The 27,340-nt window shown below is 36.3% G+C and overlaps 1 protein-coding gene across 1 annotated transcript; it reads left to right on the forward strand.

Moving 5' to 3' along the window:
• The first annotated feature begins 1,535 nt into the window (after positions 1–1,535).
• LOC122118382 (calcium-activated chloride channel regulator 4-like) lies at positions 1,536–26,964 on the forward strand. The gene is made up of 14 exons (XM_042692356.1): positions 1,536–1,694; positions 4,836–4,976; positions 5,098–5,245; positions 8,100–8,208; positions 9,959–10,136; positions 10,648–10,866; positions 12,443–12,670; positions 16,102–16,279; positions 18,292–18,398; positions 21,540–21,755; positions 22,296–22,563; positions 24,276–24,446; positions 25,784–26,017; positions 26,546–26,964. The coding sequence occupies exons 1-14, from the start codon at positions 1,536–1,538 to the stop codon at positions 26,962–26,964; spliced, it is 2,775 nt and encodes a 924-aa protein (XP_042548290.1).
• Positions 26,965–27,340: the final 376 nt, after the last annotated feature.

Genomic DNA, 27,340 nt, shown 5'->3' on the forward strand with positions numbered 1-27,340 from the left:
TTCACTAGTCTACCAGTGAAAATCAATTTCTTGAGCATGAAGTAAATAGGATGTTAGGAGCACGCTGGTTTGCAGGAAACCACTTTGCTGGAGTTGAGTAAGAGGTGGGCAGTCATAACAGGAGAGGATTGCACAGGTGCATTTGTCAATACCTTTTCCTACTCCAAGACATCCCAGATTACCTGGGGTTTCCAGCACAACAGTTCATCTAGCATCTTAAACAACAAATCACTTCTGTGAGCATACAGTTAATTACTTTACAGTATTGCTAATTGGATGGAAGGAGGATGTAAGATGTTCAGCCTGAATGCAGATGATAAAGGATCAATCTTGGGAATGTGGCCAAGAATTCAAAATTGTATCAATTCTCAATTCTGAATTTTTGAAAAACAGTTTCTTCTTTTCTACTTTTAATCCTCCTTTGTGTCCTCTGATGCACCCTGGCTGCTGTTACTTTAGGTTAATATATCCTTGATTTATTGTGGAAATTCCTAAACAGATCCCTTTACTCCTTAAAAAAATGTACTACATTATTTGCATTCTAAAATAGCATGACCTTGTAATAGACTGATTAAATCCTTAGGCCTGGAATAAGAATGCTGGACATTCACAAGTTGTGAGGTCATGGCAGGTTTTACACTGTATATGCCTCACTTTCTCCATTATAAAGATAATACATGTATTTAACTTATAGAGAGTCTTGGTGAGGATTGAGAGAATCTTTGTCCTGGAGTGCAGTGAATAAATATCAACTATTAATATTAGTTACTCAAAAATAACGAGATAGAAACCAGGTGTTCTTATATGTTTGTGTAAAAGCAAATTAATTTCGTTCTTTACTGGACAGGATTTTTATAGTTTATTCTAATAATTTGACTTTGTTAGATCTAAAATTTATCATTCTTTAATTTAGGTTTCAAATTTACCTCATTGGGCAATATGTATACTTGATAATCTTATATTCCCTTTCATTACTTATACAATTAATATCTAGATGACAATGTAGATAATAATTAAGTTACTCTATAAAATGTAAAACAACACTAACATTACTGTCTGTTCATTTTTATGATTTTATTAATTTTGACACTCCATTATATTTTTTTTAAAAATACATAAAGTCTATGTCTATATTTAAGAAATGAGTCAAAATCTGGAAGTATAAAAATATGTTCTAGAAGAGGCTGGTGAGGAGCTCAAGTGTAGAATATTTTCTAGCAAATACAAGGCCCTAGCTTAAAACCTCAATACCAAATATACATATCTATCTATCTATCATATATATTGTATAATATATAACATTTATTAAGAGGAAAATATTCAGTAGATTTTATAATTCTTCTTGACCACTTTTATGCTAATATACAGTAAAACTGTTGCACATGCTGAAATTACATAGTTTCCTACAACATAACACTGACCTTTAGACTGTCAATCTCTCATAATCAGCCAATTGCAATAACTTTGAGGAGTATATATACCAGGAGAGCGGCAGATAGGTCAGAGAAAATCCTTTGATCAACTGAGGACAAACAATGGTGTTATTCAAAAGTTTTGTCTTCTTCTTACTCCTATACCTGTTGCAGGGGTCCAGTGCTTCCTTTGTTAGGCTGCATGACAATGGATATGAAGATATTATTATTGCTATAGACCCTAGTGTGCCAGAAGATGAAAAAATAATCCAAGGAATACAGGTAAGGGCGAGTTTTTTCATTTTTAATTATAGAAAAGTGAATAATTGTAATGGAAATTGAATATAGCATGCTACAGTGAGAATAATGCTAGCATGGGCAGTGAAAATGAAGGTTTTAGGTGGGGATCTACTCTATTACACCATGAGACCAAAAACAAGTCACTGAGCCTTCCTGGTCCTCAGTTTCTTTATCTGTAAATTAGTACTTGGGTTCATCTATATTTAAAATAAATACTTATTGAAAATTTGTGACATACTAGAGGAAGAAAAATCAGAGAAATCAAAGGGAGAAAAAAATTTTCTAGTGGAATGGAATATATATTCTTTTTAGAATTAAGGAAGCACTGAAAACTTTAAGCTAAATACTTGTAAGGGTAGATAATCTTCAACTGAGAAAGACAAACTAAGTGGAAAAAACTTGGCAGTTGGAAGACTAGGAGTGAAATTTTGGGAATTTTGAAATTGCAATACTCTTTAGACATTGAGCAGAGAAGACAGGAATCTTTAAGTTTGGGCTGAAATGTGTGCACAAAAAATTGAGTGGTATCAGTGTAAAGATGATATGAATTCACTAAGTGAGTACAAACAAAGAGAAACTCTAGGACTAAACCCATGACTGATTTTCTAAAGTTTCTTCCAACTATACTATTCTATGCAGTGCAATTATTGATATTATACATAAATTATTTTGTCAGTGTTTCTGATACCCCAAATGTATTAATTCCTTATTTTCAGTTTCTCCACTCCTGGATCCTGATGCTCGAGTTGTGCTTAGGTCTGTGGATAAGATTTGTCACCCATTTCTATAAACTCCACTGCATCACAGAAGTGATGGCTCACAGGGAATAATACTTTTTCAAGCACTGATATCTTCATCTTCTTTGACCCAACTATAATACCAGAATTCCAAGAACTCAGGAGTTGGGCCAGTATTCTTTGACTTTCTCATATAAGGCTGGCACCCCACAACTTGAGCCGCAGATCCATTCTGGCTTCCTGATAGTTAATAGGAGACAAGAGAAGAGCCTCATGGACTTTCCTCCTTGGGGTTGGCTTCAAACCATGTTTCTGAGATCTCAGTCTCCTGAGTATAGTCTCTTTTTTTTTTCAAGTCAGGCTTCTCTGTGATGTTTCCTGGTATAAAACAAACCTACAGTAGAGTATTCAAGAATCCAGGGTTCCCTTCCTAGTTCTTTTAAGAGATTCTAGTGTGTTGACTCACAGCTGATATACAATCAACTGACTGTGAGATCAGAGTCATGGGTTTAGTCAGAAGGCCAGAGTTCAGAAAGTGAACCCTTAGAGCACCTGCCAGGAATTAGAAAAAGCATATGTATATATTAAGAATGCTAAGGTGGATTGATTATTTCTTTTTTTTTTTTTTTTGGTCCTGTCGTGGGGTCTGAACTCTGGGCCTGGGTGCTGTCCCTCAGCTCTTCAGCTCAAGGCTAGTGCTCTACCACTGGAGCCACAGCGCCACTTCCGGCTTTTTTCTTTTTGCTTATGTGGTGCTGAGGAATCGAACCCAGGGCCTCATGCATGCAAGGCAAGCGCTCTACCACTGAGCCACCTTCCCAGCCCTGATTATTTCTCACTAACCCTAAGACAGATAAAAGAATTATATCTCTTTCCTAAAGGATGCTTCTCTCTTTTTCAAAAGCAATATGTAAAGATGACAGGTTGTGCCCCTACATAGTTTTTCGAAAGAATCTCACAGACTTTTCTACCCAGCTTGGACTTGAGCTTTAATCTTCCCATTCTCAGACTCATATATAGCATGGATTAGAAGCACGAGCTACAAACACCCAGCTTTATTGAAATTTGTTTGGTATTTCTCTCATATCTAGTAAAATAATTAGCATATTTCACACATACATTGGCAGTTTCTCTAAAAATCCAGATATGTCCTCAGGACTTTCAAAAATATATATTTTGTTTAACTTTATAATTACTGCATTTGGGGATTCATCTGACTTGTTACTATGTAACAAATGAAGGAGGAGTAAGGTATATTTTTCCATAAAAATACTTTGCATTTTTACAAATTGTTAAAGAAAACTCTCTTCATTCTCTATTTACTTTTATTTTTCTGAATACTGAAAGCATACTTTGGTTTTATTTTTATTATTCATCTTCATATCAATATGAAATAGACTTGAGTAATATATTCCAAATATTACTGAGGTTTTGTGCTCAAAGCTAGTGTTCTATCACTTGAACCACAGCTTGTAGAAACTCATAGGATTTTTTCCACAAGCTGGTTTTAACCATAATTCTCAGATCTCAGCCTTATGAGTAGCTAGGATTGTAGACATGAGCTACTATCACCCAGCTAGCTCTTAAACTAATTTCTACAGACTAAATGATCAGCTAAATCTGCTTTTGAGTCATATTTCTTCTAACTAGTGAGGATATCAAATAGTTTTAGAACTGCTTACACAGGAGACCTTTGTAATTCATTCTTTCTGCCAACTATAATGATTTAATGAGTTAAGGAAACTAAGCTCCAAATCAACCAGAATCTATCACCCAGAAGTATGAATGCTAGGGCTGGGAAGGTGGCTCAGTGGTAGAGTGCTTGCCTTGCATTCCTGAGGCCCTGGGTTCGATTCCTCAGTACCACATAAGCAAAAAGAAAAAAAGCCTGAAGTGGCGCTGTGGCTCAAGTGGTAGAGCGCTAACCTTGAGCTGAAGAGCTGAGGGACAGTGCCCAGGCCCAGAGTTCAGGCCCCATGACTGGACCCCCCCCCAAAAAAAAGGAGTATGAATGCTAGTATTACTAGTAAATAATTGTATATTACACATAACTATATATAATTATATCACCATATCACTATATATATATATAGTGATATATATATATATACATATATACATATATATATATATATATAAAATCACCAACTATAGGCAGTTAGGCGCCTTTTGAGGTAAGAGGAAAAAACATTGAGAAGCCTTTAATGTGCAGAATGAAGAGAGATTTGGAGATTGACAGATACTAGTGTCATTGGACTTACAGGTGGAGGGAGACCTTCGCTTCAGTAATAAGAATTAAAAGTGGGAAAATTCTGTATGTAAACCCCTGATCTGAAAGTCTACTCTCATTTGTTCATCCTCCATATTTTTTTCCATTTGATAACAGGAAATGGTGAAAACAGCATCTACTTACCTATTTGAAGCCACAGAAAAAAGATTTTTTTTCAAAAACGTATCTATATTAATTCCTGAGAAGTGGAGGGCAAGTCCTCAGTACAGAAAGCCAAAGCATGAAAGCTACACACATGTAAGTGTCAAAATCTTCTCCAACAAACAAGATTATATTCTGATGTTCTCCAGTTTTTGCCATAAATGATTGCGTAAGAGTCTTTCTAACAAAATATTAAAGTTTTCATATTTTTTCCCAGGCTGATGTTATAGTTGCACCGCCTGCCATCCCAGGCAGAGATGACCCATACACCCGACAGTTCAAAGAATGTGGAGAGAAAGCAGAATACATTCATTTCACCCCTGACTTTGTACTGGGAAAAAAACAAAATGAGTATGGAGAATCAGGTAAGAAATTTGGTTAAAACATCTAATTTTGCAACAAGCAAATTATCTGTTCCCAGCATAAGTGTGCATGAATTAGAGCAAGAGTAAGTGTGCATGAATTAGTGCAAGAGTAAGTGTGCATGAATTAGAGCAAGAACAGTGAGGTTCCAATTTCACCTACTCTACTTGCTATTTCTGTCACCTCAAGTGATCTACCTCAAAGGTGCTTCTATACTGCAAAATGGTACATTTTTGTGGTTTGTGAAATTTTTGTAGAATTTCTGTCAACTAGTTAATGCAGTATCTACAATGTCCTCAGAAAGTTTTGTAAGGCATACTTTTAGATTTTAATTTTTTGGTTCTCCACAGCTGAATATTAATCAACCTCATGGTAGAAGCAGGAAAATCAGATGCCTTGCAAGCTGGAAGGAGCCAGGACACCAGTTACTGGTCAAAAGCAATATTCATAGGCTATTAGTCATTGACATTATTATCCCATCTATTAGGCTGTACCAGACGAAACTGGCTGCAACCAATCATTTAGGGCTACTAAGATGGCAGTTTTATCTAGTATAATCTAAATGTTAAGATTATTTGTCCCAAAGAACATCAGCCCATTATTTTTAAAATATAAATCACTGTTGAAAGAATGGTCGACAGGCTGGGAATGTGTCTTAGTGGTAGAATGCTTGCCTAGCATGCATGAAGCCCTGGGTTCGATCCCTCAGTACCACATAAACGGAAAAAGCCAGAAGTGATGCTGTTGCTCAAGTGGTAAAGAGCTAGCTTTGTGCAAAAGAAGCTCAGGGACAGCAAGTAGGCCCTGAGTTCAAGCCCCAGGACTGGAAAAAAAAAAGGTCCAATTAATGTTACTTTGTATCTTTTTTTTTTTCTGCTTATGTGGTGCTGAGGAATCCAACCTAGGGCCTCATGCATGCAAGGCAAGCACTCTACCACTGAGCCACCTTCCCAGCCCAAAGGTCCAATTAATGTTGCCATTTAGTGAAAACTTTCATGACTCTTCATGGCCCAGAATACCCTCACCTTCTCTTTCTCCCTCTCCTATTGCCTGTTCATTGAGTATTTAAATGTCTCTGAACACTCAGCAAGCGTAGTCATTATCTAGAGTAGTTCCCCACTCCAATCTGGAAAGTTCTGTTATGTCCTCCCATCCTATTCTTACCAGTCCTTCATATGTTCTCCTTATCATTTTTTTCTCACATTCCCTCTAATCCTTGTACCCTCTACCAGGAATGATCAGGAATCACTTCAACCACAAGTGCCAGTAGCCCAATTTCTCCACCACTCTTATCCTTAGCTATCATTCAGTGCTAAGTCCCTCATACGGTATGATCCAGCCAGTATCTTTGGCTCCTACTATGTTTCCCAGATTCTTTAAGAAAATTATAAAAACCAATTCGGATTACCACAAACATAGTTTCCAGTCTGAGTGAAGCCCTCAGTGTTGTTCCACAGTACTTAATTCATTGGCTCATCTTAGTTTCCTTCTCTTTTCCTAAAGAACTTTTCTAAATTTACCATTCTTCTCAATTGCTAGCCATTCTATTCCCTTCTACTCACTCCAGTTGCCATGTGCTTTGACTGAGCAAACAAAAACCCCTCTCTTCCTGTCTGGGTCCAAACTTATGGTCACCTCTACCTGCTCTTCTTTCTATCCCCTCTTCTGTTTTACCTTCAACTGTTATAGAGTTGAAGGACTTCTAGGTAAGGCCTGTATCTTCAGTATCAAAAGTTGTGATTCTATTTCTATTCGTTGTACCTAGAAAAAAACCCCTCAAACTGGTAATTTTAAAGTTTAATGCATAAAGAAATAACTAGACACTATCTAGATCACATTCTAAGTATCAAAGACTTAAAACAGAAATATGACTTCTTCCCAACTGCTTCTCCCTGACGCCTTCCTACCCCCACCCCCACCCCACTATTCTCTGTTTTCAGGCCATATGAGGTCATATGGGCTACTGAAACACACATTGTAGCAAAAAAATATTGCTAGTCTTTTGCCCATTTTTGTTTCCTCTGAAGTTTTCTCCAATTTCATTGCCAGACGTTGTTTCTTCTCTCTGTATCTCAGACTTTGGATTCACCTTTATCCTTCCATTCATTCTAAAGCACTTGTGAAAATAAGGTTTTAATCTGACTCCTTTCAAAACCTCTCCAAATGAAAAGACATATTTATATTTCTTAATAACTAGTATTATGCTTAATATATAATTGAAATAATTGTTTCATGTAATTAATAATGAAATGGAGCAGAAATGAATCACTTCTTGTGATATCCTCCAAATTCCAAATGATCTACAATATTATTTCTCAATCATTTTTCTACTACCAACACCCTCAGGAGCATTTCTGCATACATTTTTCCTAATTGCCTATCCTTTGTATTTTAATACAACAAAATTACCATTGGTAATGGAAGTTTGGAAAGCCATAAGCCATTGTAATATGTAAGACCTTTAGCTCTCCAAGAACCAAAACCCAAATCCTAGTCTAATTTGATAGTCATATATACTTTATTAATGTTTCATTAATTTAATGTTGATAAATAAGAAGAAAATATACTTTATATTTTCATTTAACACATAGACTCTTCTTATACACAAAACTATAAATATTAAGATTTAGGGAAAACAATTCTAAATATATTTTGTAACTAAAGGAAGATCTTCCCAAATAAACAACAAAAGCCATACAAAATTATTTTGAGATAGAGTCTGACTGTATGATCCAGACTAGTCTGGAACTTGAGATTCTCCCAGGGACTGGAATTACAAGTGTATGCGCTGAAATTTTGAGACAAAATGTTTGCTATTTGGATTATGAACATGTATTTGAAAATGTTTCCCCACAGGTAAAGTGTTTGTTCACGAGTGGGCCCATCTCCGCTGGGGAGTCTTTGATGAGTACAATGATGAGCAGCGCTTCTACAGTGCTAAATCAAAGAAAATTGAGGCAACAAGGTATGACAGTACCTCTAACTTATGTTTGATGATCCTGGGCTTTTAACTGGCCTTATTTTCCTTGATTTGACTTCTTTCAAATGACCATTCTTCATTTTTGCCCACATGCAGATTGTAGATGCTATATCAAATGCTGCTTTTATTTTTAAAGAAAATTATTTTAAAGCAGCTGATTATATATTTAACATACATGTAACTTCAATGGCAGTTAATGTCAAGGTATTTTATGCCTCCTTGCTATAGGCGCTGAAATTCATTTATACTGAAGTTGTACACTGTGTAAATGGACTGTCTATAGGTGGGACACCATCAAAGTTATTTGCATTAAGTAAGAAAGAACAAAAATGGCTGAGCATTGCTAAATGAGAGCTCAGGAGGAAATCAAGCAGCTCTAAAGACTCAACAAGGAATATCCTCTTGATTATGGTGTCGAGAACAGAATGGTTGGGGGAGATTTATTTTAAATGAGGCCCTTAATCTCATTAGTGTTACATGTCTTGCTAGAGTTGAGACTTGCTGCAGATAGAATGATTCCTGACTTCAGTGAAGGCCCTTTCTATGCCACCTATTCACCCTAAATGTCCAATTTCTGCTTCAAAATATTCATCACAGTTGTTCATATAGATAGCCTCATTATTCTCACCAAGACTTGGAGCATAGACATTTTTAGAATGCTTCTAAGTGACTGAATAAAATATAGCCAATGTAGCTAGGCACCAGTGGCTCACGCCTATAATCCTAGCTACTCAGGAAGCTGAGATCTGAGGACTGCAGTTCAAAGCATGCCTGGGCAGGAAAGTCCATGAGACTCTTATCTCCAATTAACCACCAGAAAAACAGAAGTGGTGCTGTGGCTAAAGTGGTAGGGTGCTTACCTTGAGCTGAAGACCTAAGGGACACCACCCAGGCCCAAAGTTCAAGCACCATGACCAACAAAAAGTATAGATGTGAAGATGGGAGGGGAGGATTGGTAGGGGGAAAATAAAGGAGGAGACAACAATGTTTGATAAGAAATGTACTCATTATCTTGCTCATGTATCTGTAATCCCTTCTCTGTACAGAAAAAAATAGCCATTATTTCCTGAACAGAAACTGAAAAAGATGAGACACACACATTTTAACATATTGGCTATAATCACTGCCACCTTTGTCCAATTCCATGCAACAAAGCATACATCTTTTTTATTCTACTATCCTTCTGGATACATCTCATTTTTTGTTCTCAGCTGCATTTCCCTTTGGACTTAAATACCCTTAAATAGTCAAAATGGTTGTAGCTATGACTTATTCCAGTCTTTGGGAGATAGCCTCTATGAAAGAGATGTATTATGAATTTTGAGCTACTTAGAATACATGTTTTCATGTTTTCTCATTCCCTCACAGTGCAGTTACCAACCACAAGGACAGCAGGAAGTTTTGGTTTCTAAGCAAGAAACCAGAATCATTAATCCTAGCAGTTACCAATCACAAGGCCAGCAAGAAGTTCTGGGTTCCAAGTAAGAAACCAGAATTGTTAATCCTTGCAGAGAACTCAGGCATTATGTATATCTGGAGGGCCCAGCTCAATTCTTTCATTATTCTATCTTTGATTGGAACTCTCAACCTACTGTCAGCATAAGGAAGTACATGACACAGGAAAAGACAAAAACAAAAACAAACCCTGATACAACGATCATCATGAATTGAAGCAGTTAATGATTTTTTAAAGTGTTAATGACTATATGGACTCAAAGACTGTCACATTTTTCAGGTGTTCTGCAGGTATCTCTGGGCAAAATAGAGTTCAGAACTGTCAAGGAGGCAGCTGTGCACTTAGAAGATGCAGAACTGATTCTACCACAAAGTTGTATGAAAAAGACTGTCAATTCTTCCCTGATAAAGATCAAACAGAAAAGGCATCCATAATGTTTATGCAAAGTATCAATTCTGTAAGTATGCCAATTGTTGCTTCCTGAATTTAAAATCAAAAGATATAATGGTAATTTCTCTGTACAATACTTTAATAATTACAGTAAAATTACATTTTAAAAGTAAAAAAAAAGTCAAAAGATATGTCCGATTTTGGTGATTTTAAAACTGCTATCATTATTATTATTATGCTTGAGATTGAACTCAGGGTCTTTCATATGCTAAGCAAGCCCTCAACTCACTGAGATACATTCCCAACATTGACACATCTGATCTTAAAATCTGTCCAGATGACATGAGGATTAAATACATTAATATAGAGTTCTTCAAACATTGGCAGATAAATTAATATTACTAATTGTTATTATTATTACTTTTACAATAAATCTACTATATCATTGATTCCCATTAGATACATTTCATTCACAAAAAGCATGTTTGTAAAGCATATTTTAATTTTTCAGTCTTATTCTTAGGATTTCTTAATGCATGCATGGTAATAATTATTTTGTCATTTTATGAACTCTTTAGGTGGTTGAATTTTGTAATAAAAACAACCACAATAAGGAAGCACCAAGTCTACAAAACTTAAAGTGCCAGCACAGAAGTACGTGGGAAGTAATCAGCAATTCTGAGGACTTTCAAATGACCACACCCATGGAGGAATTACCCCTTTCACCTGTCTTTTCATTGCTGAGGTCCAGTGAAAGAATTGTGTGTTTAGTGCTTGATAAGTCTGGAAGTATGAGTGTAAGTTTATGGGTCCATTTTTTTCTAGATGTGGGAATGGGAACAACTGAATGCTAAGAACACATGAAACTCCAGATGTATCCAGATTGTTCTAACTTGCAAGGTAGCATAAAGTACCATCACTTCCTATGGTCAACAACCCTGAGATATTACAACAAAATATTATAGTAAAAAAAGACACCAGTAGAATTAAGAAAACTCCAGCATTTCCCATTTGTCCCCAGAAAATGGATATTTAGCTAAGAGTGTTGAGATTCTTCAGACACTTTAGTTGGAAGATAAGAACTAGTGATTAAAATATGAAATTGCTCTTAACAATGGACCTTTAACAAGAATGCTTGAGAGACAGGAGGGTAGAGTAGATTAGTCAGTGCTAAACCATTCTAGTTCAATCAGCACAATTCTCTAACATGGCTTATTTGTACAGGTAACCTCTTCCCGCACAAAGACCCCCCCCCCCCAAAAAAAAGAGCATTGTCATAAAGAATATTATGGTGAAATATAGCCATTCATTCTTTGATTATTATTCACAGAATGACAGGCATTGGGCCAGGGTCTGAAAACAGAGATCTATGTCCTGAGAAGTTCATAGATCAGGCCTAGTGCATGCTTATAATCTCAGAAATCTGAGGCAGGAGAATTGACCTGAACTCAGGAGATGGGCTTTGGCTTCTAGGATGCTGTAGACCCTTCTCCTCACTCCCAACACTCTCTCTGCATACCTTTATTATTGTATATTTCATCGAGACTACATGTCTCAACCAACTAGATTGAGGGTTCCTCACGAAATTGGAAACTTATCAGATGCATTTTTGTATTTCTATGGCCAAGAGTTCATCACGGGGTGATTAATAGCCAGTTTTTGAAGTGAATGAGCTACAAATAAGCAAATATAATGTAGTAAAGAACTGGAAGGATGGCACACTTGAGTCAGGACAGAGCATGCTGAAGACAGGGAATAAAATCTTCAGCAAATAAGGGGAAGGTGTTTATAGAAAAAGGCAAATGATCATACAGATTAGTGCCATGAACTATACAGCAACAGGATTTCACAGAAAATAGCAAAGTGCTAAACATCAGCGTGTATAGTTTCTAGGAAGTATTATAAGATTTTCCTAATTAAGAGTAAAGTAGCCTCAAAGGTAAAGCAAAATGGTTGAGAGTTCTCAAACATGAGAATATTAGAGCTTTTCAGAAAGGTAAGCTTTACTTTTTTGAGAGGTAAACTAGTCCCCCCAAAGTCAGGCAATTTCACTTGTGATTGGAGTCCAAGATATCCTGGATTGATTTGAGAGAGTTTCTAAAATGTGAAATATCACTCTCAATTCTGTCTAAACCTCTACTCCAGGTTTTACCGATAATTTAAAAGTGTTTAGAGTCAAGAATCTGCTCTAAGTAAAAAGCTGGAGCTTAGATGGATACTGATCGATCAATACCTATAATCTATACCTCAATATATCACATACTACATACAACCATATTTTATTTTACCAATACAATTTATCCATCTATTTTGTATGAGCTAGTATAATCTTACCATTGAGAAACAATTATTTTCTTCTTCTTTTCCATTCAGTACAGTGATCGCCTCAATCGAATGAATCAAGCAGCAAAACACTTTCTGCTACAAACTGTTGAAAATGGATCCTGGGTAGGGATGGTTCACTTTGATAGTACTGCCACTATTGTAAGCCAGCTAATCCAAATAAAGAGTAACACTGAAAGAAGCAATCTTGTGGAAAAGTTACCTAACATAGCTGTTGGAGGAACTTCCATCTGCTCTGGAATTGACTCTGCATTTAAGGTGAAAATCAGATTGCAAATATAGTTTCTATGTTTTTGTTTTTAGGACATACTAATGTGAAGTGCTGCTGTGCATACTTGCGACCAAATTTTAACATAATTAATCCTAAAACATAGAACAAAACACAAGAAAAATATTCAAGTGCTTCTTAATGGGTCAGTGAATCAATGAATGAACCATGAGGGAATAAATGAGTATAAAATTACTGCTAGATCATAAGCCTGATGAAGTCATACTAAGTGTGGTTAGAAAAGCCATCAAATTTTGGGCAATAAAGCAGGTGTGATTCCATTTTGAGTCAGTTCTCCTTTTAGTATATGTGACATTTAGATAGAACACACAGATGTATATTTATATATTTTATTGTTTATTTTACTTTTTATTTAATTACTTTTTGGGGTATCTGGCCTGGGGCTTGAACTCAGGGCCTGGGTGCTGTCCCTGAGCTTTTCTGCTTAAGGCACATTTGAACCACAGCTCCACTTCTGGTTTTTTTGGTAGTTAATTTGAGATAAGTATCTCTCTGACTTTCCTGCCTAAACTGGCTTTGAACTACTATCCTCAGATCTCAGCCTCCTGAGTAGCTAGGCTTACAGGCATGAGCCACCAATACCCAGCTATATTTATTTATTGTTTATATATACTTATTATTATTTATATGTATTTATTAAAGTCTGTGCAGCAGACACTATAATCTCTAGGGTTTATCATCTGACATAGAGGATGAAGTTTGACATCAGAATAGCAGCTCTGATATTTTCTAGTTTTTTTTTTTTGGCCAGTCATGGAGCCTGAACTCAGCCTCGGTGCTCGCTGTCCCTCAGCCCTGCAGCTTAAGGCTAGCGTTCTAGCTCTTGAGCCCCAGCGCCAACTCTGGCTTTTTTCTGCTTACGTGGTGCTGAGGAATTGAACCCAGAGCCTCATGTATGCAAGGCAAGCACTCTACCACTGAGCCACCTTCCCAGCCCAACTTTCTAGTTCTTTAAGTAAACTTTCTAGCTCTTATGAAAACTTTTTAATCTTGATTCTTTAACCTTCATCTATAAAATATAGAAAATTGAAATACCTTCCTCATAGGATTGTTATATAGACTAAGTGAAGTCATATAGCTGCATACTTAGAACAATTATGCTTATATTATGAAATCATTTTATGCAAATGTGCGTCTTGAGCAGTAATATCAGTTATCCTATTTTCCTGCTTAGAAATGCAATTTGTCCACTCATAGTCTACAAAATTAAGTCTTGAATTTCTAAGTCTGATATTATTCAAAAGTTTCCTAAGCCTTGGTTGGCATTACACTTATCTGTCTTTCCAGACCTCTTCTCTCAGTTTTCTCTTCGTGATGCTCTATGCATCAAATAATTTACTGCACACATTGTTCTCAAGCAAGCATGATCATACTTTTGTACATGCAATTCCTCTGCCTAAAATTATTTCCCATCTTAAAAATTAATTGTTATAATCAAGGTAATGTGCAGAGATGTTATAGTTACAGTCAGGTAAAGAGTACATTTCTTTTCTGACAATGTCACCCCTTTCCTCACTCTCTCAGTTTTTCCCTCCCATTCCCACCCTTAAGTTGTGAAGTTAATTTTCAAAATAGTATCAACATAGTATCCTGCTACATTTGTTCACCTATTGTCCCTCCATTTCTGTACCTACCCCTTTGGGGTAGAACCCCCAAACACATATAAAAGAACAGACAAGAAAAACACTATAAAGAAAAAAATCTCTCGTCTCTATTTCCTGGAGTCATTTCAGAAAATATTGTTTCGTATGGTCAGACACACATAGACATTGTGCCCTTCTGTTCCTTTCCTAAAAGTAACCTCCTTCTTTTTCCCATCTTTACATACTAAAAATCTACATAAATCTACATACTGAGTAATTAATAAAACCAGTAATCATAGATAGACAGTAATTATAGACCATCATCTTGTTGGGTGATACAATAAGGAGTAATGAGAAAGGAGAGCAATAATTTTCACTAGAGACTCACTGAGGCTAAGATTTGAAGGAGGAGAAAGAACCAACTGTTTATGTAGAAAGAAGAACACAAAATTTTCTTGAGACAGAGGTGGAAAGAAACTGGTTATTTTAAGAAATAATAAAAGCTAATGGCACAAGGGATTGGTAAAAAGTATATGAGGGTAACTTTGTTTTAAGCATAACAGAAAGCTACTAGAAGATCTGAAGATCAGAGTCTGAGAGGCAATTTATATTTTACGAAGGTGTCTCTGGTTGCTCCTATAAAATAAATTGAGCAAGAGTTGTAATAGGGAGATAGGGGGATCTTAAACCTGGATTAACTTACAAAATACATAAAACATATTACTGCATAACAAATGAACAGTAAATGGTATTTGATCAATAAATACTATTTGATCATTTCTTTTCAACTTTAGAATATTCTAACTATATATTATATTCTCTGTTTCTCATTTCTATGTCTCCTCAGTCTTTGATACAATATTCAATTCTTTCCATGAAGGTGGTTCCTACTGAATCAATAGCTCAGTAACTGACCAATTATAAATGATCAGTGAATAATCTAATTCACAAAAGGGATATGAAGGAGAGAAAATTCTAGCCCTTCTTTGGATCTTCATTTTGCACTTTGGATCTTCATTTTGTATAGGAGTAGCATAAAGGGGATGTTGTATACATGACATATATAATTAAAAGTATTTTGTTAACTTTTGTTTGGTTTGTCTGTTTGGCATTTCAGTTAGTGTTTGCCCTATTTTGTAATGCATAGAATACTTGTTTTGCCTCGAAACATATAAAAATATAATATAGATGGTATGTATACCACATACCAATTTTTATTAAGAATTTCTATATTCCAAACACTCCACTGTTTATCTACACATAGATACCCACTCTGTGCCCAAAAGAGCCACTGATAATTCAGTATTCTTTACTTTCAGCCTGGAATCAGTTTCCCAAACTGTTACTAAAAGAAGACACTACCAGTTAAAACTATCAGAGAAGATTAAATATAATTGTTATCCTGAGCTATGTTCTCTCTATCCTCTGTTGCAGGGACTTAAATTAGGAACTCTGAGTTCTAGATGTTGAACTTCATAGGACAATAATTCAAAACATAAACAATACCCAGGAAATATTATTCATGTAGTCTTTGAGCACAGTTAATATGCCCAGTTTTGTGCTAATTCTAGTAAAGAATTCAGTTCAGGTGCAATTTTATTTCTAAAGTCCTGTTGCTACTTACTTTCATTTGAATATTCTCTGCAATTAAGAGGTAGGAAAAGAGTTTAAGTTCTCCGAAGATGGTTGATTTTAAATTCTATGATTTTTTTTAAAGACTCTATCTCTACTATTTTGCACCCCTTTTATTTCCTCTATATTTTCTATTTCCTATAATTTTAGATCTTACATGGTAATTGTGTTTGGAATGTCTGCAGGTGATTGAGAAGCAAAATCCTCAAATAGATGGGTCTGAAATAGTACTGCTGACTGACGGCGAGGACAGCACTGCAAGGAACTGCATTGATACTGTGTCACAAAGCGGAGCCATCATTCATTTTATTGCATTAGGACCATCTGCTGACCAAGCAGTAATAGAGATGAGTAATGTAACAGGTAAAACTATATATCCAAAGATCCCACACCTTTAATAGTTGTGTGAAAAAAGGTTGACAGTTCTGTACCAACTCTACGTGTTATGCCAGGAGTTAGAAATCAATTCACTTAGACTCCATCTCTGTTCTGATGATGCTCAGAGTCCAGTTATATTAAAAAAAAAAAAAAAAAAAAAGTTGCTAATCAAATCACAGAATCAGATACCATTCATTCCTGCAAGTCTGGAATTTATAAATAGAGGGGGGAAATCTATTGTCCCAGGATATATAGAGGAAGAGAAAGAGAAAAAAAAAAGCAAAGCATGAGAGACTAGATGACTTCTGAGCTGGACCTTGAAAAAGGTGCTGAAATTTTCTAGGAAGTAGGAAAGGATATACATTTTTGTAATCTGGGGAAGGGAAGAGATATAGTGGAATGCATAAATGGGGATGCAGGGTGACCCATTGTGACCCATGGTGCACAGGACACTATGTTGAAAACGAACTTTACAATGTCAGGGGTGGGAGGGAGGAGTTGTGGAGATGGGAGGGACAGGATAGTAGGGGAAAAACCAAGGAGGAGGTAACAATGCTCGATAGGAAATGTACTAATTACCTTACTCTCATGTAACTGTAACCCCTCCGTACAGTATCTTCACAATAGAAAAATTATATATAAAAAAAAGGTGATCAGAGGATGAATAAGAAGAACAGAAATTATGTTTTAGCAGCAACAGAAAGCACACGGTGGGAACAGTGTTCCTAGGAAACCAGGGCATGGGATCCCAGCTGTGATACATGCACTGTGAGGTGGGGGGAGCTCAGACAAAAGAGCTCAAGCTGGAAAGAAACAAAAAGTTTCCATTATCTATAGTGGCTGTCATTTTAGACATAGACATGATGAAAATGGAGTATGTATTTCTAGTACCTTCTTAAACATAACAGAAAATACACACTTTATATAATAAATATCAAATACTAGGGTCCTACCGGCTTTAATGGTACTACATATGTATTTGCTCTTTCTTGTATTAGTTGTGTTGTACAAACTCTTAGCATTTCAAAGTGCACTTATGGCCACTGAAGAGTTTTTTCCTAGTCCAAGTAGTATCTGTTTGGACTTGTCTCCCACTCCTTGCTGTTGTTTTATATCTTCTCAGGGCCAGTTCCTTTCAGGATACTTCCATATAGCAGTCCAATCATCCTTCCAAATTTCTGATGGACTTTGTCTGGAAACTCTAAAAGTCAACTTTGCTAGAACTGTATCTTAAATAAAAATGTAGAAGACTGTTGTAAAGGCAGTGACCTCATATATGTGGAATTGTAACATCTTCTGAAGTAGTCTATGGCTATTTGAAGTATTCATTTAGTTCATAGTGGTATTAGTGTGTCTTTTTTCTTACTTGGTTGTTTTTTATTTAAGTTTTAATTTTATTGTCAAGGTGAGGTACCTAGGGGTTACATTTATATAAGTAAGGTAGTGAGTACATTTCTTGTGGAACCCTTTACACTCCTTTGCTCATTTCCCTCTCACTTTTCCTCCCCCACAAAATTGTACGGCTTGTGGTATCACTGTTGCATTAATTCCCCTTTTGTCCTTTGTCACACCATTTTTTTGTTCCCCTTTCCTTCCTCAATTTAGATAAATGTATATACAATACCCAGGGCACCAAAATAGAAGACAGTGACAACAGGGGATAAGCCATGGGGGGCGGGGGGGGGGATGGAAAACACAAAAGAAAAAAGAAATCACATAGAACATTAAAAACAACCACAACAACAAAGCAAAACCTCTTGTGTCCATGTCTTGGAGTTCATTTCACTTAGCATCTTCTTATATGGTCATATGTACTATCTTATGCTTTATAGTTATAATTTGAAATTAGCATTTGACTGCTAATGGCTACTTGAAATTGATCTTTTTCAATAACACATACTGGGACTTTGATCTTGTTTTAACTGTTATGTAATTAATCATGATAATATGATAAGTACTTTCCCCAAAACTACCTAACCAATTAATTTGCATTTTAGGAGGAAAACATTATTATGCTTCAGATGTAGCTGAGAACAATGGCCTCATTGATGCTTTTGGGGCACTTACATCGGAAAATGCTGACCCTTCCCAGAAATCACTTCAGGTGAGTTTTTTTGCAAAACAGAATTTTAAGTTTTGAGTTCTATATTTTTCTTGAAGCTAATTTTTAGCTAAAATAAGAACTGTAACCTGCACCAGGTTCTGATTGTTCACACTTGTAATCCTAACTACTCAGGAGGCTAAAATCCACAGGACTGAGTTTAAAGCTAGCATGGCAGAAAAGTCCCTGAAATTCCATCTCCAAAGTAATCAATTAAAAGGAGAGCTGGAAGCATGACTCAAAGGATAAGGCTCCAGACAAGCAAACAAATCACTGAGTTTAAACACCAGTACCACCAAAAGAAGTTTAACCTGAAGTACAAATTATTCTTTAAAATATAACCAAGTTAAGTAGTCAAGTAAGAGTAAAACAAATGGTAAAATGTCAATTTTTGTTATTTCTATCAAATTCGGGCAAGGGATAACCTAATAATAACAAACCAAAAATACACTCTGTCCTTTTTTATTTTTTCCCAATTAGTGCATTTCTAAAAGTTCATGCTTCCAAGCTTTCTATATCTTCAGTGCTATGAAATAGATGTAGACAAATGAATGAACTCAACCACCTACTTTAGAAATGGAAGGAATGTATCTTAGAAATAAACATTAAGACTGAGAGGACATATTTGCAAGCCAAAGACTTCTCTAAACTTTTCGATATATTTTACTTCACTTGCATTATATTTTACTCACATCTGCTCTGAACTTAATTCCTTTTCCGACTGGTAGTTCAAGTGATCATATTCTGGTACTTTGATGCAAAAACATTGAATAAAATTTGGCTCTTTCATTTACGACCTATATACAATGACAGCACGTACTGTTAAAATCAGAACATACATTATTCAAGTTTGTTTCTGTTAGAGTAAATTAGAGTCTGCAGGAAAACCACACAGACACCCAGGTAGGAAGAACAAAGGAAAGGCTGACTGCCTGTAAGGGGATGGGCAAGACCCCTTCTCACGTGCCCGCTATTGTCTCAGATGACCTTTTATAACTTCCAGGAGTGAGGGGATCTTGCTGCCTTATATGGTCAAAGCTATCCCAAAGGGGTGATCTCTCAGGGAGAAGGGCTAATTTGCTGCCTTTACTACATGGGCCTAGGGAAAGAGCATGTTAAGCTGTAAGAGAGGAGTCTTCTGGGCTAAAGTTTCTCTTCTTTCCATTCACACACATCATGACTCTTTATGTAAGACTTTTTTCTTCAATTTTCCAATTCAAGTACCTACATTGGAATTTGCCTTATCACCTAGACATACCTTATCATCCTCTTGTTTTCAACAATAAGGAAAAACAAACATTAGAGAATGTGGGCTTGGGGTAAGTACAGATTTGTTCAGAGATCTGGTCTACAGATTTCCCCTAAATATCTGTTAAAATATTGTCTAGTCTGGCAGTGTATGGAGAAAAAATTAAAAGAGAATTAAAGTCACTTGTCATGTTTTCAATCTGATGATAGTACAACCTGAAACTGACAAGAAAGGAGAGATAATTGATGGCAAAGATAGTGTTACATACCAGTTTTATCTTCAGTACTTTTGAATGGATGGTGGGAACTCTACACATCCAAAGACATTAAAATTGTAAGAGCAGAATGTGGAAAACAGCTAGAAAGGAGACAGTTATACGCAAGAGGTGGTCAAATTTTTGAGAAAGGATTTTTTAAGGGTGTGAAATGGGTAGGAATAAATTTTGTTCCCTATACTTGAAATATGTTAAATAAAGAAGCAATAAAAAGCAAGCAAATTTTTGCAATGTTAATTTGGAATCATATAGACGATAGGTAGAAAAAAATGGAAGAAATAATGACCAGTTAGCAGCATGCTACAATATGAATTGATAAGAACATTGAGTTTGAGTTATGGCAGCTGGATTAGAGAGGAAAGGCTTACATCACACATTCTCCCTAGTACATCTTATTTTCTTTGATTTTCCTAATGGAGAGTATAAAAGACAAAAACATAAATTCAAATTTAACCCAGGCCCATCAGCAGACCTGTCCACATTACATTGGGTTAAGACTTTTGTCATAATAATGATGTTTCAAAGAAGAATTCACTAGCTGTTAGCAACATAGGACTGAAGCTGGGTTTGGCTGAGGACTGTGTTGGAATTGAAATGGAATTGCCTACAAAAGGGAACACTTAGTAAGCCCCCAGGAGGTAGAAAACTTTAGATTTCCTAGGAGTTCATGCACAGAAAGCTGTATGTACATGAATCTCACGTGTGGAATCTAGAAACTTTGAAGTAATAGACACAAAGAAGAAAAGGAATAATTACTTGTAGCTGGTTAGGGATAGTTGGCAAAGGAAACAAAATTTTAATTAGATAGAAGAAATAAACTCAAAGATCTATTATACAAAAGGCTGCAGTTAATAATATGCACTGAAAATAGCCAAGAAAGTAGATTTAAGTATGATCAATGCACACACACACACACACACACACACACACACACACACACACACGAAACTAATCCTGCTCTGCAATCTTATTACTCTTTAATCTTAAAGTGGGTGTGTACCTACAAAACTGGACAAGTACAATAGGATCACAGTCTCAATTTTAAAACCCATATATCTCCTCCAAGGCTTTTCTTACACTTTTTCCTTTCTTCAGAACTATATTTCTAAACTCTGACTGATAACTGTTACACTTCAAAAAGTATTCAGAAAAAAATTTAAAGTATGAAATGGTCCACATATGTGAGCTTGTTTTGAACCAAAATTTAAGAATTGTCTTCAAAAGGAAAAAGACTGGGGCTGGGAAGGTGGCTCAGTGGTAGAGCGCTTGCCTTGCATGCCTGAGGCCCTGGGTTCGACTCCTCAGCACCAAATAAGCAAAAAGAAAAAAAGCCGGAAGTGGCGCTGTGGCTCAAGTGATAGAGTGCTAGCCTTGAGCTGAAGAGCTGAGGGACAGCGCCCAGGCCCAGAGTTCAGCCCCCATGACCGGACCCCTCCCCCCAAAAAGGAAAAAGACTAAAATTATTCTCTTCTAAATAATGGGGGTGATGACATTGATCAAGATGTTTTGTCCTCATGAGCTGAATTTAAACCCTTTTGTGCAATTACTTAAAGATAATTTGAAAAAGCAGAAAAAAGGTATTATCTTCTGCAATTACTAAGTTTTAAATATATTTAAACAGCTTGAAAGTAAGGGATCATCACTGACCAATAATGCCTGGATGAATGACACCATAGCAATAGACAGCACAGTGGGAAAAGACACATTCTTTCTAGTCACATGGAAGACACAGAAACCCAATATATTTCTCTGGGATCCCATTGGAGCACCAATCAGTAATTTCACGGCGGACAGTAATTCCAAAATGGCTTATATTACTATCCCAGGAACTGCACAGGTAAGCAATCAGCCTATTTGAGATTTTTCTAAAAATCATTCTTAAACCTGAAAAAAATTGTTTAAAGACCTAAAGGTACCAAAATCATCTTAAAAATTAAAATAAAATGTTATGTACTTTTCATTGCCTCTGTGATCCTAAAAATGATGACAGCACAAAGTAGAAAAAAAATGAGAGAAGATAGAACTTTAAGGTGGAAATATGAGAATTTATGTAATTTTGTGTGCAGATAGCTAGAGAGTCTATTAAAAGATTTAGTAGGATCATAGAATCTGTGAGTCTGAGGTCAAAGAATAAGGGCAAAATGGAGGGAAACTTCAAAGCTTAAATTTTCCAGCCAAGTTATCACAGAATATAAGTGCCATTCATGGCACTAGTTTAAATATCCTTGTTGAAGTGCCTCAGTTTGCATCCTTTTAAAACTTCTAAAACCTGTTAGTCTTATTTCACACGTGTGCCATTTATAGTACTGCTGCATAATGGTTAGTGGATATAGCTTGATTCTGGATACTTACTATAAATTCCCATTGAACCTTTTAGGTGGGCAGTTGGGCTTATAGCCTTCAATCCAGTGCAAATGACGAAATACTAACAATTACAGTAACTTCTCGAGCAGCAAATTCTTCTGTGCCTCCAATCACAGTGAATGCTAAAATGAATAAAGATGCTGACAGCTTCCCCAACCCCATGATCGTTTATGCAGAAGTTCTACAAGGGTACACACCCATTCTTGGAGCCACTGTGACTGCAATCATTGAATCAAAGAGTGGACACACAGAAGTTTTGGAACTTTTGGACAATGGCGCAGGTAATTCACAGTCTACATTTGCATAACTTAGGATATATTATGGGTCTGTGGTAATGTGGGGCATTAAAAAATTGACAGGCACAGAAGAATTTAGGCAAGTGAAAAAGGAAAGGCAGAGCCAGCAAGAGATTCTATCAGGCAAAACCTGCAAAGGGGCACATGGCAAGCACTCTGTAAACACAATGTATTTCCACTGCTATTGTCTGTCATCTACCTAGCCAATGCTTACCTTCAGTTAGGAAGGCCTCATTCAGAAGGTTGAGGATTGAGTCAAAAATTCTGAGCCAGTGTTTTTTTGTTGAGACATCATGATTAAAATCTAGGCAGAGAAGGTGAAAGCATATGCAGGCAGATGAGATAAAGGGGCTGGCCCCTTAAAGAGAAAGAGAGAAGCAATTGGAATTCTCTACAGATACAATGAAGACAGAATCCTGAGAGCAGAGGATCAGAAGTATCTGAAGCTGCCACAGATCATCTGGGGCATTAGACTCCAGATCTTTCTGGTGAGCAACAAGGAGCAGGCAGGCCATTCTCTGTCTTCTTGGTCTGTAGGCATGAATGGGAACTGAATGAAGCTTCTGTTAAGAGCTCAGGGCACAAGGAAACCAACAATTCCATACACTTCTGATTTGCTTCTGATTTGTATCTGTATCTTGGGATGGCATGGATTTGGTCATTTAATAATCTTATCTCCATCTGGAGTGGTCCAATTGTTCTTTGGTATACCTCAATGCCTTGAGTATAACAATATTTTCTACAGCTATCCCATAAGACATATATACCACATCTATACCCATATATTTTTATCTATATAAAGCTTATCTGCAATTGTTTCATTTCCTAGCATTTGACCAAATAAATATTTAGCTAATTAGGGAATACGCTACGTTGTAATGCCTTTACCTAAGAAGATGATAGTATTAGCAATGACTTAGAGAAGGCATACTCCCACTTTAGTGTACAAAAACACAGGACACTGAGTCCTTTCTCTAGGTAATCGGGGAAATTTGTACATGTAAACATCTTCAGATTTATAGTGTTACAAACTTCTTGGTATAGGCCCTTGTTTTAATAGTGTCTGATTTAGACTGTTAACCCTTTAGGACAATGTGTTTTGTAATTTTACAACTGATTCTAATGCTGGTGATGCTGAGAAGTATGCTGTTTGTTTGTTTGCCAGTACTGGGGCTTGGACTCAGAGGTTCATTCTCATTCTGCTTGTTTATTTGCTTGCTCAGCTGGTTCCCTACCACTTCAGGCTTGCATTTAGCCCAGCTTTGTCTTGGTTAATTGGAGATGGCATCTTGAGAAGACAGTTAAATGCTACCCCAAGAAACTTCATTTGTTTTTAGTAGGGACCCTTTGACTTATACAGAGAGATTACATAATTAATATAAAATAAAGTAGGCAGAGAGCAATCCATTGGGCAGAGAAATAGTAAGAAGAGCACTGAAATCATTTATAAAATGATAAGATAGAAATGTGAGGTGTTACAATGTTTATTAAGCAAAAACAAATATCAATATATACATATTTGTTAAATTGATATTTGTTAAATTGATATGTCATGTTCAAAAGAACACAACAGACATCAATTCAACAATATATTGTCTTGGCAGCATATACTGTGAAATATACCAAGTCATGCAATATTAATGAACAATTAATTAAGTAAACAACAACAACAATAATAATTTTTTTTCTATAAAAAGGTGCTGATTCTTTCAAGAATGATGGAGTCTACTCCAGATATTTTACAGCTTATACAGAAAATGGTAGATATAGCTTAAAAGTGAGGGCTCATGGAGGAACGCATTCTGCCAGGAGAAGCTTTCAGTATCCAGCAAATAGAGCTGTATACATACCGGGCTGGGTAGTGAATGGTGAGTAACTCATGATATATAGAATCCAGTCACAGCTTCAATAGTATTTGTGATTTCATATAACAAAAGCTTCAAATATTTTACAACTTAAAAAGTATTGGTTTTTCTGGGCTGGGAAGGTGGCTCAGTGGTAGAGCGCTTGCCTTGCATGCATGAGGCCCTGGGTTTGATTCCTCAGCACCACATAAGCAGAAAAATAAAAGCTGGAAGTGGCGCTGTGGCTCAAGTGGTAGAGCGCTAGCCTTGAGCTGAAGAGCTGAGGGACAGCGCCCATGCCCAGAGTTCAGGCCCATGACCAGACCACCCCCCCCCCAAAAAAAAAAAAAAAGTATTGGTTTTTCCATTTTTACAGTGAAGTTGCAGATCATTGCCTTCAGGTTAATCTCAGCTTTGGAAAACTGCTTGGCATCTAGTAAGAACTCAAAGCCTGTCAGCTAGTATTAAGTTAGTTTGGAACACCTTATAACAGTAATATAGCCAGTTTTTGGTCAGGACAAAATAAGGCAGTCTACTATGTGATGAGGCTATATTCACAGAGGTAGGATATACCTTTCAGAATACATGGACTATGTAAGTGAAGCTTCATGTGGTTTTTTTATTAACTCAAAAGAAAAAATGTATAGAATATGATGATAATAAGCATTAAGGATGCAATCTTTGCTACCTTTCCTTTGGTCCCTTTATCTTGTGGCTTTGAAGGGCTTTTCATTGAAATACATTCAGAAGTGTTCCAGAAGTAATCCTAGCTATTTGAAATGCTGAAGTCTGAGGATCCAGGTTCAAAGTTAGCCTTGGCAGAAGAGTCCATCAGACTCTTATTTCCAATAAACCAAACACACACACACACACACACACACACACACACACACACACACACACAACCCAGAAGTGGAGGTATAGCTAAAGTGGTAGACTGCCAGCCTTGACTGAAAATGTAAAAGTGAGAGTGTGAGTAAGAGGAGGAAAAGGAAGCAAAAAGATTCCTTAACACCACTTCCAGGAGGGAACAGGACCTCGTCCAAGTTGTAGGAAGGGAATCTGCAACCATTTTCCCAAATATGTTCTTATCTAACAAATAATTTTGAAGGTAATGAAATGCCTATTTAAAAGGCTCATGTTGAATTATGTGACATTATTTTCATTCAGTGCAGTATTCCAAAGATATTTGTTATTCAGTTTTTTCCTGGAACATTCTTGCTAAAGCAGTCTCCCACCAACGGAATGCTATGATTATGTCATAGGCATTAGTAAAAATGTGACTCTATAATAGTGAAAAGGTGAATGATATAAAGGATGCACAGTTTTGCCTATTTCAAACTAGTGAATTTTCAATGCAGGAGATGTTCAAGCAAATCCACCCAGACCTGAAATCAATGAGGATGGTCAGACAGTCTTGGAGAATTTCAGCAGAACAGCATCTGGAGGTGCATTTGTAATGTCACAAGTGCCATCTGGTCCCTTGCCTGATATGTTTCCTCCAAGTCAAATCATAGATCTTCATGCCACATTTGATGAGGATAAGATCAATCTAACATGGACAGCACCGGGAGATGATTTTGATAATGGAACAGGTAAGAACAAAGTGTCATCTGGTTTGACGTAAGTGAAAGATACTCATTGGAAAAGCAAGGTTTCATGGATATGTTAGGAAAAAATACTTTTTGACAGATGAATTTTACAATCTAATACTTTTGAATAAGTCAAACATGACATAACCTTATCTTACTATGTTTAAAGTAATGCATCTGGCAGAGTTTAAAAGCCAGAATTTAGTGGAGCACAATGTGGCCCTTTTAATACTAGCACTTGGGAGGCTGAAGCAGGAGAATTGTGAGTTCTAGGCTGCCCTGAGTTATACTATGGTTTCCAGGCAAGCCTGGGATATAATGATAGCTTATATTTTAAAAAACTGGTAATAACAAGCAACCATAACAGATTTATTCATTTATTTTAGTAGTCAAAATTCTGTTTTCATAAAAATGTGAGGCTGATATAAATATACATTTTACGTAGAGAAGTGACACTTTTTAGAATAAATAGAAGGAAGCTGAATATGCTATCTTAGTTACTAAACCACTTGCAACTGTTTTTTTCCTTAGTTCAACAGTATATCATAAGAATAAGTGGAAATATGCTTGATCTGAGAGACGATTTTGACAATGCTCTTCAAGTTGACACATCTAATCTGTTACCAAGTGAAGCCAACTCGGAGGAGACCTTTGCATTTAAGCCAGGAAATATTTCAGAGGAAAATGACACGCACATATTCATTGCCATTCAAAGTGTAGACAAAAGCAATTTGACATCAAAATTATCCAACATTGCACAAGTAGCTTTGTTTATCCCTGAGGCAGATCCCAGTCCTGATCCTGGTGCCAGTAATGCCAAGCCTGGAGTTAATATTCTCACTGTGGTGCTGTCAGCGCTGGCAGCGGTGATACTTCTGAGTCTTGTTGTAGGTATCATCGTTCACGTTTTTAGAAAAAAGTCTTCAAGAAAACATTCAACAACATTTTAATAAACAAAGCAGAAACAAAGTAAAGACTATTTCTGAATTTTTAAATTCTTCCTGTGTGACTGTGAACTCTTAAAAGTAGTCTTAAATGGTCTAGCAAAGTTACCAATTAAATAAAAGGCTGTTTATGTGAACAACTATCAATATTATAGTTTTCCATTTTATTCATTCATTTTACTTAACATATATAGAGATAGTTTTTTTCATATTGATTCCTAGATGTGTATTATTTCTGATGAAAAAGTTTTCTGAAATGAGCTATGGTGACTCATGCCTGTGATCCTAGTGACTCTAGAGGTGAAAATCAGAAAGATCATTATTCAAGGGCAGTCTAGGCAAAAAATTAGTCTGTCCTCATCTCAACTAATAAACTGGGCAT

The sequence above is a fragment of the Dipodomys spectabilis genome, unplaced genomic scaffold (assembly GCF_019054845.1).
Source record: "Dipodomys spectabilis isolate Male_0828 unplaced genomic scaffold, ASM1905484v1 ptg000148l, whole genome shotgun sequence".
NCBI classification, from domain to species: domain Eukaryota; kingdom Metazoa; phylum Chordata; class Mammalia; order Rodentia; family Heteromyidae; genus Dipodomys; species Dipodomys spectabilis.